Source organism: Maylandia zebra, linkage group LG6 (assembly GCF_041146795.1).
Source record: "Maylandia zebra isolate NMK-2024a linkage group LG6, Mzebra_GT3a, whole genome shotgun sequence".
In the NCBI taxonomy this organism is placed as follows: domain Eukaryota; kingdom Metazoa; phylum Chordata; class Actinopteri; order Cichliformes; family Cichlidae; genus Maylandia; species Maylandia zebra.
Genome location: NC_135172.1, coordinates 9,480,650 through 9,493,821, shown reverse-complemented (window position 1 = coordinate 9,493,821; position 13,172 = coordinate 9,480,650). Strand labels below are relative to the sequence as shown.

The following is a 13,172-nucleotide window of genomic DNA, read 5'->3' as shown; positions in this document are numbered from 1 at the left end:
TTTCTGTGTCACTACAGTGAATTCACTCAGGCTTCAGGACAGAACAAGGACTGCCACTGTAAACTACAGTAAAAGACAATGGAACTGAGTATCAGTGAGTGAGCCCATCCAAGGAACTGAGTGAAGAGACAGTTCATTCTCTCTGTTGTTTATATAGCCTATATAGTATGATTTACTTCTGTAGTCACAAAATCTCCTTTTGTGCACACATGCACATGTCCCCAGCAAGAACTTCAGCCTTTAATAATCGTTGGAGAATGATTTAGTTTTTAGTAGTCAGAAGCTGGACCATTTGTCCTGTAGGACATACTTTTCATGAACTTTTTAAGTTGTAACCTGTCAGCCAAATTCTGCACAGCTCTATTAGCCCGCAAGTGGGATATTTGTCTGGAAACAATTAATGCAGTGAAACAATAAAATATTCAGTCTTGTTCATTTAATTAATCATTTCTGCATTCTCTATATTAGTGCCTGTGTTTTCAGCTGAAATCTGCCCGCCTGTCACTCCTCTTATCGACCCACCGCCGCCTCCATCATTTCATTATTCCCATGAATCCTGTCTGCCTCGGTGTCTTTTACAAGGCCCCTCTGTTTTAATGTGATGGACAGAGTGGATGAAACACAGTGTTCTTGTGACAGCTCCAACACTCTGCCTCCAATTGACCTGGTCCCCATACTACCACAGTTAGTCCCGTTTATGGACAGTGGAAGCCATAAATCTATGGTACAAGTGGACAGAGTCAGAGCACAGTCAAAGAGAAGGAGCATGAAGGCTACACTCAGGTTTCCAAATCCCACTTCCTGACTTTGTCACCTCTGATAGTCCCAACCTATACATTAAAATAAGGAAGATAATAATCTTGGCCTGATCTAAGACTGCTACAAATACTACGGTAAATTGCTCGATTGTTAACTATTTTATTCCTTTAGTCCTTTGTGCCTCAGCTGGTGTATTTGACTCTATAGTCTCTGTATTGAATAGAGAATCAGGCTGTTTAGTCAGTGTATTAAAAGTGGAGCCTTAAAACATATTGGTGCACATATGGCTGTACCACTCATTACTGGGGGTTGTAACTGTGTTAAGTCTAAGCTAATCGTATTGTGAAGCATAAACAAATGTAATTACCTTTCAAGTGTATCAATTGATGTAATTATAACCACATCAATTAAAAGTGGGAGCTCATCTAAAGAGGGTTTATGCAAAGAAAGGTGACATCCTTTCACAAAGTTATTTTTGAAGGGCTCATTTCATAATGACGTAACACTCCGATTTGTACTTTGTGGAGTCTTCTGGCCTCAGATGACATTTAATGTAAATACATGCTTCAAATCCTAAGAAATAAACAGGCTGATGAAGAGATCGTGTTCTTATTGTTAGGAAAGACATGAATTATTGGCAGTAATGTCCATATACTATACTGCAGTAGCCCATGTTTACACTTCATGAAAACCAGAGTTTATTTATGTCATGGTCCTGAGTCTGAGGACTCAGTGTTTTGTGTTCCTTGTGCTTTTGTTCATTCAGAGTGTGTATTCTGTTGTGATTTTGCCATTTGTTAGGTTTCTGTTCTTTGCCTGCCTGCTTCCACTTCTCTGTGTTCCCTCTGTCTGTCCATGGTGTTATTGTGTCTGCTCATGAGTCTGCCTGTCAAGTTCAGTGTCCGGTCTGGTTCTCTGTGTCTGTTAGTTTCCTGTTTTATTCTGAAAGTTCATGTCTCATGTCAGTGTGTTCAGTTTTACCTCTCCCCTGTCTCGTTAGCCTTATTGCTCCCAGCTGTGTCTCCCTCCTGTGGCCCATTCCCTGATTACTCCCCGTGTATTTAAGCCCTGTGTTTTCCTGTGCTCTCTGTCGCGTCGTCTGTTTAGTTCCATGTCAGTCTGCATTATTCTGTTACCTGGTATTCATTCTGCGTCTCTCTGCCATCTCTCTTTGTGCATTTCGCTCCTCCTCCCGTGAGTGTCTGGTTTAAGTTTTGTTCTTTAGTTTTCCCAGTTTAGGTTTGTTTACTCCCCGCTCTGCTCTTCCTGTTTCGTCACCTTCTCACCGCTGTAAATAAACACTCACTCGCACCCCAGCCGGTACCTGCATTTTGGATCCTTTTTTCAATACACCACACGACTGCTGTGCAGCCGTGATAATTTACTGATTTACTGTTAATAAAAAAATGTTTTAAAAAATGTAAAGTTTCCCTGATGTTGCTATTATACTGAATGAATTCAGACTGTGATTCATGCTTTTATTTTTGCTGAGTTACTGTACTGATCTTATAAGAGATATCTATCAGAAGTCAGTGAATAGTGTTCAAATTGTTCAAAATGCAGCAGCAAGACTTTTCAGAAGAACCTAGAAAAGTGAACATATTAAGTCACTTGTAATGACTCTGCCCATGCTCTCGATTTGTTTAAGAAATCATCTTTGATAATTACTTTTAAAGTCCCTAATGGCCTGGTTTCAGAAGACATACTGGAACTGTTATCCATGTACCAACTGGGGCTCAGTGTGAGATCCTCTGACAGGAACTTGCTAACAGGTCACACCTCATAGTTAAAGACAAAAGATGGCGGAGCATGTGCTATTAGGGGCTACTCTGTAGTGGAATGATCCAAGTAGTGGAGAATTCTGACTCGCAGTATCTTCTTCTTATTGATCATTGTATTGATCACTAAAGACTTACTTATATACTGCTATAAATGTTATTATAGGCTGCATATCTGTGACATGCTGATCTTGCCTCCATTTTATTCCTTATAAATTGTTTTTGTTTTGATTTATTCTTTACTGTGGATTCACCATAGAAGCATATTTTAACTGATATGCTGTGCTATGCTATAGTATACTATTCTATGCTATGATATGCATGTTGTGCGATGCTGTGCGATGTGATGCGATGCTATGCTATATTATGGTATACTATTCTATGATACGCAATGGAATGGTATACTATTCTATGATATGCTATGCTATGGTATGCATGCTATGCTCTAATATGAAATGACCGATTCTAAACTTCATTATTTTCAAATAAACTTTCTTATTCATTTTTTATTACAATAAAAATACTTTGTGAATCAAATATGATTATATATGATTTTATGTATTATACCATAGTGATAACAATGCTGTGTAATTAAAGGCACAGACATGCAGATGTACTCCTCTAGCATTGGTCCTCTCACCATCAATCACTGACTAAATTCAGTCATTCTGGTCAGTGAGTTATAGAATGGAACAGCTGCAACCTTTGCTAACAATCAAACAGTATATGTAATGAGCGTGTATTTGTATTGTGTCATAACTAATTCATACCAGCATTTTAAGTTAAATGTAGCTTTCACACCTAATAGCAAAGCCACAGTAGTTTGGCCACAAGTGCACTGCTTTAATCTTCGCAGGATGGACTCTCTCGTGATGCTGTAGGTTTTTCAAATACAGAGAGAACCAGCTGTCTCATTGGGTTGTGACCTATGTCTCCCCAACCAACCATTCAGATCACCTTCACCGCATGACTATACCACTAACTCAGTCAAGGGTTACTGGTCACACATATTCTAAAAACTATTCATCATCTTTGTTCTCATTTAATAAACCACAACCGCTCTGAAGAGCATAAAAAGAAAAATCCCTCATTCTGTAGCCACTGTGGGAAATTGATTTTACATTCGGAGAGAACTTTCAGTCTGCATTGAAATGCTCAGGTTGTTTACTTGAAACAGATTGGTCTCAGCGTTCTCCTGGAGATGTGTTAAAGTCACACAGTCACACTTTTCCATCCACTTCACAGAAGGTCAGTCCCAGACACTTTCAACGGCATATCTGTATTCATCACATCTCCATTCACAGCAAACAAGCAACCCGCGGGCAGCCAGCGGCGCGGTGTCATCTCTCTGCAGGTACTGCATGTATGGCCTCTGGCTTTTATTCCAACAACATTTGGTTGTGTGTATATCATAGCGACATTTGCATTCAACCCCTGATCTGTCCAGCTTGAAGAGATTTGCTTGCAAATGTGAGCTTCTCTTTCTTGGCAGCCGTGTCAGTTGTGATCTTTTTCATACTTCAAGCAGTTTCTTGTTGTTTTGTAAATCTAAAGCAGAGAAAAGTGACCCAGACCGATTGGGTAGGAAGTTATTTTACTCATTTTTCTTACAGTTTTCAAGGAGAAAAACAACTGTGGAGAAGACTGAGCAAACACATAGAGGGAAGGGACAGATGGAGGGGTGGGGGTGGGGGGGGGGGGAAGTAAGAGTAGGAAGATGTGGGTCAAGATGGTTCATTCTGTGCAGACTTCACAGGAACAAGGACAGAGCCTCCTTCATGAAGTCACAGAGCATCAGCAGCACCTGAGGTTAGTTTAGGTCTTCCAGGTAAAGTTTGCCATTTTAATCATCGTTAACCTCCAGTGATAACAAAGAAATTAGAAAAACAGGTAAACACAATTTCAACTTTGCACAGTGAGTCTTTAACATTTTAATTTTTCCCACTTGCCAGCAAAATGACAAAAGATCTCAGCACACACAACAACCAAAATCCACAATAATCTTAAGTGCTCATTTGTCACATAAAATTCCTTTCATTTCTTGTAACAATTTCATTTGAACATAACACAGATTTAAAGTAGAAAAATAAATTTCGTATTTCATACATTTTTCTAAAGCCAATGTTTTGAGTGCATAACAGCTGGTGCTGTCAGCAGATGACATCTGAAAATGAAACCACTGCGCTGTGCAAAAAGAAGCTGAAAAACTGGCTCGAAAATCGTGCAGACTCCCGTGTTAAAATACCACATAAACAGGTTTACAGCCTTGAACAAGGGCAGTTTTTGTGCCTAGAGTTTCTTTTCCCATTTATAAAAACTGCTTTGCAGTGGAATTTTTATCTAGCTCATCATTTAAATTTTTTTAAGGCTTAACATTTGTCCTATCAGGAGCATCCACTCATTAATAACTGACAGCTATGCAACTAGCTGTCTCCAAGACTTCACATCAGCTAATTTGATTCGATGACCTAGACCCTTCACCTGTATTTGTGGCAATAGTGCCTCTTGTAGCATTTTAATTGCAGTTATCTTAGATGTAAGATGCTTTGTGGTTCAATAAATCCAAGACATTTTTGCTGAGGGAAAATTTAGTATTTCATCTGTATGTTACTTAACACTAGATAACCAGTATCTGCGTCTATGCAGCTCAGCTATAGACTCTGTTGTGGAAGTTTTCCATTAAATAAAGCCTGCAGATGAGCGGTGAGCGGTAGCTAACATTCTTTAATCAAAAACTCAAAGAACATAAAAACCCAAGCTTGTGGCGAGCCTGCATGATCGCGGGGCAGACGGTCAGCAGAGTCTCCTGAGCCTAACATGGCTCTCAGTTAAATACCTTCTTCAAGAACAAAAGGCAGTACACAGCTGTTTCACACTTTAAGGTTCACACTCCCTTGCTCCCTCCCAATGTTTACAAAAGATTCTTCCTGTGGAGTTGTCTGCTTCCCTCAACTTCCTTACTAGACCCCCACCATTTGTCTTATAGTATGAGTGTGAAACATGTTTAAAAATCCAGTGGCACCAAGGCATCATACAATAAAATAATGTGATTAATACATAAGTAAAAGAAATTCCTATAGACTCAGTGGACCAGCCTTGCTAACTAAGCTTGCTACATTAGCGCCTAATTTCTGAATTTCACCCTCTTCTCTTGTGGCTCTAAAAGACGAACACAACAATGGCCAAACATTAAATCATGTCTTCGGAATGGAAGTCCAAAAACAGATGATGTCTAGATCCCTCTTTTACAGTCTGTGTTGATCAGTGGTAGGTGAGGCGTTGTGGAACACAGATAAGTCTGAGTCACCGTTATTCCTTCTGCATCCAGAATTGCTCCACCAAAATGAATCGGTCCATTTTTCTGCAGGTAAAGGTAAAATATTACATTCAGCTGGATACCAGCTTTGTCTCAGGTGCTTGGATGTGGTCGTCTTTAGGGGGTACTCATGGACACCAGCTGGTGAGGGGATACAGGATGCAGTGGACAGTCTTAAACCTGCAGAACACATAAGTCATGATTAATAACTCAGAGGTGGTTAACAGCTATTGTTAATGATGGTGGGGGGGGAAGGCTTTTTCTCTAAAGGACTGGGTGACACCTATTGGAATTATTATTTTTAGTAAGGCACTGAATCTTATTGGCTCCTTCCACACATTTCCCTGTGTGTGCACAAAGCTGAATGATTTAATAGGTATCAACTCACCACTGGTGACAATAAACAAATCACCTGGAAAAGAACGTGTGTGAATTATTATCCTTACTTTTATCATTCTTTTCTGGGAATGGGAACTTCTGAAATCTATCTATTAAATACCAAAAATGGCCTGCACAAATATCTACAGCAGCAAAGATTACAGCAGAGCATCTGTGTTTCTTAAATGTTATGCTCCTCATTCACAGTGTGATAAAGCAGTGGGTCCTAAAGTGCTGAGATTAATAAATAAAATTAATAAATAAATATTACACTAACATAGTTAATTCCTTATTGAAAGTCAAAACTGTATTCTGGCTAAGATGTATATAAACATTTTTAAGAAAAAGCAGGCTCATGAAAGTCAGCCCCACTTGACAAAGTTAAATCTACAGTGCTGCTCATTAATGTTATAAAGGTGAAAACTGGGTATTTATAGTATGCACGGTGCGCTGGGTCGTCTGTTGATTTGCATGTGTAAACACTTATCTGTGGCTCTGTACTTTCATCTAACAGCAACTGCAGAATGTCAACTAGAGGGCATCTGATGAATATCTTGTGCAATTATCCATTAATAATTTCATATTTTCCTATTATTTATTTTTACTTCCAGAAAAGAGATTATGTTCTGGCCCCTTTGAGCTAGAGTCGCACAAGGGAGAACAGGGTTTGGAGACCACAGCTGGACAGCAGGACCAAAATTATTGTGACTGTTTGCAATGACCCTGCATGTCTTTGAAATGGTTGCTCCGAAGCAGGGACCAAGTCTGCAGAACAATTCTGGTGTGTCAGGACGGCGATAAAACAGAAGTAAGATGGAGTCAGTTTATTTATCAGTCTGCAACTGAATATTGTTAAGCTGGAAATTACATGCAATCTGTTTGTGATAATATGGCAATTAACGGCAACGAATCAGCAAGACCTGCAGATCTGTTGCCATGTGCATACAAAGAAATTCATATTAAACAGAAAATTGCATTAGCTGCTTATATTCAGAGTGCAGCCTGAACCTCAAAGATTTGAAACAAAAGAAATTCCAACACAGAGAGAAGTGAGTTAACCGCAAAATGACTTAGGAGATCAGCAACCCTGCTTTTATATTGGAATATAAGCTAAATAAATAACCAATAACCAAAATAAAGCCATGGTAACCAGCAGAATTGAAATGTTTCTTAGTTGCAAGGAAACATTGCCAGAATATATTGATATTATATATATAAATTACCTAACATACAAGTTCAAACTTGTGTGAATGAACCATTAGTTTGTCTGTTAACAGTTGGCAGGAAAAACACCATTTTTCCATTATATACAGTTCAAGCCTTTGTACAGACAGATGAACCTGTGACCTACTCCTCTCAGGCTGAAGGGAGGGCAAACACAACCGTGCACTAAACCAGAGGATGGGAGCAAATGGAAATGCCACTGTGAAGCATTTGTGGTGATATGTTCTTACAGCTGAGGATGAAGGAAACCGGAAAAGACAAACACATCTGTTGTTCCATTGTGTTACATCAAATTGCTTTTATCTTGGAGTGAAGATAGAACAAGATCAACTGGAGCCAGAGGGCTGTCATGCCTTAACGTAAGATCATGAGAGACAAAACTGAAAACTGGAGATTGGAGCTGGAGATTTCTACAGCAAATACCTTTAGTAAACAAGAGCTTTATCACTGAAGACGCACAATAAATGCATAAGCCTAAAATTATAATAATTATAAAACACTTACAGTATTTTTTACATATTTATCTTATTTTATTAATTGTTTAGGGGTTTTTTGCGGTGGAGAAAGTCGTTTTTCCATTCTCAGTAACAATATCGATATTGTCCAATATCACACAATATCGATATTTTTTGGTATATTTAATTGTGAGCATTTTGTAGACAGACATTATGTCTCCCCTTGGCAATTTGGTATGATAAGGTAAATAATAACCTGAAGGCTAAACAAATGACGTGTCATTTGTTATGTGCATTTGATGTCCTAAATCCTGGAGCTTTTCATGATTCCCTCTGCTAGATATCGCCATCAGGTCAAAATGAGGCCCATTACTGCTTTGATACACTTCAGTCAGATTTTAAGGCAACTGCAGCACAGAGTCGAGTCTTCCCTGATACTAGTGCTCCTGTGCTTTTAGATTAGAGGCACTTTTACTTCTAAATCTGGGCTGCTCTTTCTGTAACGAAACATTGCTGGACCACAGGGTTTGTAGTTGTCCCTGGGAACCATAATTCATAACGCGTGTCCTTGACCTGTGATTCTTTTGTGACCTTCACATCAAACCCCCATCTGCTTCCGTTTAACCTGTTCCCATGTGTCTGAATAAGTGACGCATCCAGTGGCTCAGGAAGGCCGGCAAGTTGATCCCTGATTGCCTCCTCGGGCAAGATACTGAACTTTTAGTGAGTCCAAGAGCAAAAAGAATGCACGGGGAGAAGCTGCTAGACATTATGCAGCACTACACTGCATAATCATACAGCATTCATCTGTTGAATGGTCTTAGTAACGCTCATGTTTTATGCTGTTTTCACACATCAGTAGGGTCATATTGTGGGGTGCAGTAACTTTTGCAGACTCTGAGGGGAGCGCTGTTTGTAAAACACGTACTTGGCATTCATAGGACAGAGGTTAAAATGTAATGCTCTGCTCAAGGAGTGAGGCATTGTCCTGCAAAACAAACCTTAACATTACTGTGACACAACCCTGCTAAATTGGCCAAACACATATTCAAAATTGCTTTGTGTAGTTAAAAATTACTTCTACTAAATACGGGGGGGAAAATGCAACCAAAAAATGAAAGAAGAGAACTCAGGTACTTTGAAAAAGCAATAAAATGCCTAGAGACACTGTATTCACGCTGAGAAAAAAGCACAAGCACACAGAGATACAGAGCTCTTCTTACATGATCCACTCTATCTCCAGTGCCTGGACCTGGATTTTTATGCTCAGTTTTTGGTCATTATGTAGTATCGCAGTTGCACTCATGATCATTTTAGACTATGTGAGTATTATAACCTGTCGTGTAGTGGTTTTGGCATCCAATAAGCCTTTAAAACCAAGCCGCATGAAAATCCTACAATAATTAGAGTTTGATCCATTAGTCTTTAAAAGCGACATATGTTTTTTTAATGTTATGTCATTTATGTGCAAAGGGAGCCAGTGGAACACTAAACACAATAATGTCAGCAAGGACACATTTCTTAGTACCCCTCATTTACGAATGAATATTGCGAGAAACAAACCTGGAGGGATCGTCCTCCTTCGAGAAGCTCCCTTTTACCTCGATGCTGTTCATCTTATTCTCGAATATCCCATAGCTCAGTGTCACCTGCAGATTAGAAAACACATGAGAGTAGGAAGAAGTGCATTTGCTTGGACACCTGTGTATAAAACCGCCTGCTACTACCTGCTGTGGTATGCTTCTCTGGCTGATGAGCAGCAGGTTTTCCAGGTGTGAGTGGAATAAAGGACAGTGGACCATGGAGATTCCCAGTCGCTTTTCCACAATAAAGCCCACAGTGCAGTCATCAGGAAGACGGATCTTAGCTGAAGTTCTCATGAACTGGGAGCCACTGACATACACAGGGAAAAAGAGCCTTTCTCAATATTTTCTCACATAACAGAGTGTGCAATACATCCACATTTACTGTGGGAGAAATTTAGCACCATAAACTGTCCAACCTTTATCTGAAAACATGTGGTTGGGCCCATTGACTGTTTACTGTGCATATTTTACTGCTGACCTTTTCCAAAGAACTATTTTAGATTGGTTCTCTAGCTCTACCTGTAGCCCTGGGAAGCTATTAGTTCCAGCTCTTTGAGAGAAGTACAAATACAAAGTTTCAGAGACAGACTGAGAAACCAAAAAGTCAAAACAGATACAGCACCAATTTTGTCAGTCAAAAGATTAACAAATTGCTACAAGATAATTTACAGAATGAAAATCATGTTGTAGTTGTCGTAATCAAATTAGCCACTGAGACCATAAACACAGCAATAAATAATTTTGGTGGAAAACCAGTCCTGTTGGTATTTGGAGCAGTAAAAAGTAAGAGGAGATTTATTAAGATTCGCAACGAGCAATTTACTCTAACTCTGCTGATGTAGCAATGAAAAAGTATCTCTTGTGCTTTGTGTTTGATTTGACAGCATTAAGTGAACTGATGAGGCAATGCAGAGGTTTAAGAGCGTGTGTAGGAATTTCAGTTGACCCCGTGGTGTACAGAGCAAAATGACACAAGAACAGAGCAAACGGAGCGATGAAGTTGGCTTTGGAGCTAAAAAAAAAAATCAGGTCTTAGATGGACATCAGGCAAAGGAAGTGTATTTTGATGTTTGTTTGTTTTTTGATCACGGTGCTGATTGCTTTTATTCTGATCGATGCATTTCCATTAATAAACTTCAAAAACAATGTTTTCTCCAATAAATTTTCACTATACTCCAATGAAACCGTTACAAATTCAGGACCATGGACAGCGCATCCATTTTTCATGAGCTCGTCTGAGCTGTGCTCTAAAACATAACCACAGGTGCATCACAATATGTGAGATATAGATCGCAGATACACACATAAAAGATTCCCACATGAGATCTGCAAATCCTTTTCTTTTTTTTTTAACTAAACAAATCAGAGTAAAATTGTGCTGGTACTGTTGACCTGTTGACACCACCAGTCTGAGAGTATAGAAATAAACCTTTGTCATTTCCAGTTGTTCTGTCTCTTGAAGGGATGTAGTTTATTTTAATGCAAGAATGCTACAGATCACGATGTTTACAGTCTTACATCGGAGTCTGTCAGTTACTGAACATCATCTGTTAATGTGCGACCCTGCTCTAAATTGATTGTCTCTTGGCAGGTGGGGTCATTTTTCTATATTTGTCTATAAAGGGACGCACAACCAGAGAAGTCGCCCCCTGCTGACCGTTAAAAAGAGTGCACATTTAAGGCATTTTAGAATCTGCTTTGCTTTTTCAAACCAGAGGTTTACTTGTGTTAGCATTTATGATTTAATTAGTTTAACGTTTGGTGCTTTTTCCATTAAAACTGATGAGATATGTTAAAACAAGTTTATATCATTGAGCATTAATGCAAGTTCCCTACAACAATGTAAAGAACAGGAGGTCGTCTAAAACTAGAAAATCTGCACACTTATTAAACAAGAAGCCATTTTTACAAACAAATGTTTAAAACCAGTGAAAAAATGTGTAAAAGCCCCAAACATGTTTGGTTTGAATTCATATCAGCATTACATAGATGCAATTGTCTGTGTGCTTGTGTTTTTTTTCCTCACTGTCTTATCATCATCGTCCCTATAAAGCACACACACACACACACACACACACACACACACACACACAAATTGTAAATACCTGGCCCATGGAGCCATCTTCTCTGCCAGTCTTCGACTCAGGCAGAAGCCTGCTCCACCTGTTGCAAACCAGAACTGCACCTCCCTCTGATAGACAACACACAGAAATTATTAAGAGATACCGTATAAAAATAATCACAAACTAACAAAGACTGGACTGGGTGTCGTATGAGTAAAAATGCGGTTCCAGTGGAGATATACCACAGTTTCAAACCATAAAGGAAACAAAAACTCCACCTCGACTTTTGCTGCAACATGTTGTGACAGTACAGTAGACAGAACAGTCACTGAAGCGCTGCACTATTCATGCTGTGGTAAAATGTGCTTATTAACCATTGTAAAGTACTATGTGAAATATTAGTGCTCTGCAGAGGGTGCAACTCTGGCTGTGAAATGTCACTCAAATGTTTCCAAGGAAAAACTCCTTTTAGCCGCTTCAGACTCACAGTAGATGCTGTTTCCTCAAAAAGCTGTTTAAAACACATTTTCTGTGCTTTGAATGAACTATTTAAAAATATACAGATACATTTCCATTAGACATCTACCGACTTAACCCTTTATATGGCAGTCGTTGTTACCGAGTGTTATTTGAGCATGTTGCAGAACTTTTCTTTTTACTTGTGTGACTTTTTTCAAACTTTTTTTAAGATCAACACTCACTGCTTGGGGTTCGCATTTTTCTAAACAGTGTGTATACATAGACTATAGGGAAAAAACACACATTGTCAGTTTTCACAAATATAACACAAAATGAAAGCGCAGCGCTGTCACAGGAACCTGCTTCACTGTACTTGGTAAAGCTGCTGTAACATAGTAATGATGTCCACTAAGATAATGCTGGTCATTGTCATTTTAGTCATTATCCAGCCAACTCTGAAGGAAAACAGTGAAGTGTACATCTACTGAAAAAACATATATTGGCATAGAAATAAAAAAAATATATATATATAAAAAATAGCATTGCACCTGGTGTGGGTGCCCCTTATAATTGCATGTAGGTAATTCAATCGAAACTAAATAAATTACAATACTGAATTACTATCTTAATTTTAGCAGTAGTAAGACTGACAATAAACCCCAATAAATGCCATTTATTTATTATAAACCTGCTATGATGTCATAAAGCAAACAAAATCGAATATCTCACAGTTTCTAGCCAGAAAAAAAAGGTGAAATGTGTAAAAGTGGGTTAAATTTTTATCATTGGATAACTGTCTGTATGAAGCTTTGACAAAATCCATTTTACTATGAATACTACTGTCCTATGTTTATAATAGGGTGTGTTTTAGAACACAATGTGGCTCACCTGGTGCTAAAAACTACAAAGTAACCATCAGTAGTGAACGTTTTTTAGGTGAACGTTGTGAAAAGTAAATATGGTGACATCATTATTATGCCACAAATTTCACTAATCTATACTTTCTAGAAATCCAACACAAACAACATCTAACTCAACATCTAAAGCAACTTTTGAACTATATAATCCTTCGCTCTTATCGACTTATCAGTTTGGGCATTATGAGCCCAACTGTAGGAGCAGGTAAGTGCGAAGGACCCGATTTCATGAATTCT

General features: G+C 38.7%; 1 protein-coding gene across 1 annotated transcript in view; it reads right to left on the bottom strand.

Moving 5' to 3' along the window:
* Window positions 1–4,437: 4,437 nt before the first annotated feature.
* The window catches only part of mfng (MFNG O-fucosylpeptide 3-beta-N-acetylglucosaminyltransferase), a 31,323-nt gene continuing 22,588 nt past the window's right edge, over window positions 4,438–13,172 (bottom strand). Inside the window, exons 5-8 of the mRNA XM_004571283.6 lie at window positions 11,602–11,687; window positions 9,638–9,803; window positions 9,474–9,559; window positions 4,438–6,033 (exon numbers count right to left, since the gene is read on the bottom strand). Of these exons, the coding sequence (XP_004571340.1) occupies window positions 5,982–6,033; window positions 9,474–9,559; window positions 9,638–9,803; window positions 11,602–11,687 (390 nt within the window). The 3' untranslated portion in view covers window positions 4,438–5,981. The remainder of the gene's footprint in view (window positions 6,034–9,473; window positions 9,560–9,637; window positions 9,804–11,601; window positions 11,688–13,172) is intronic.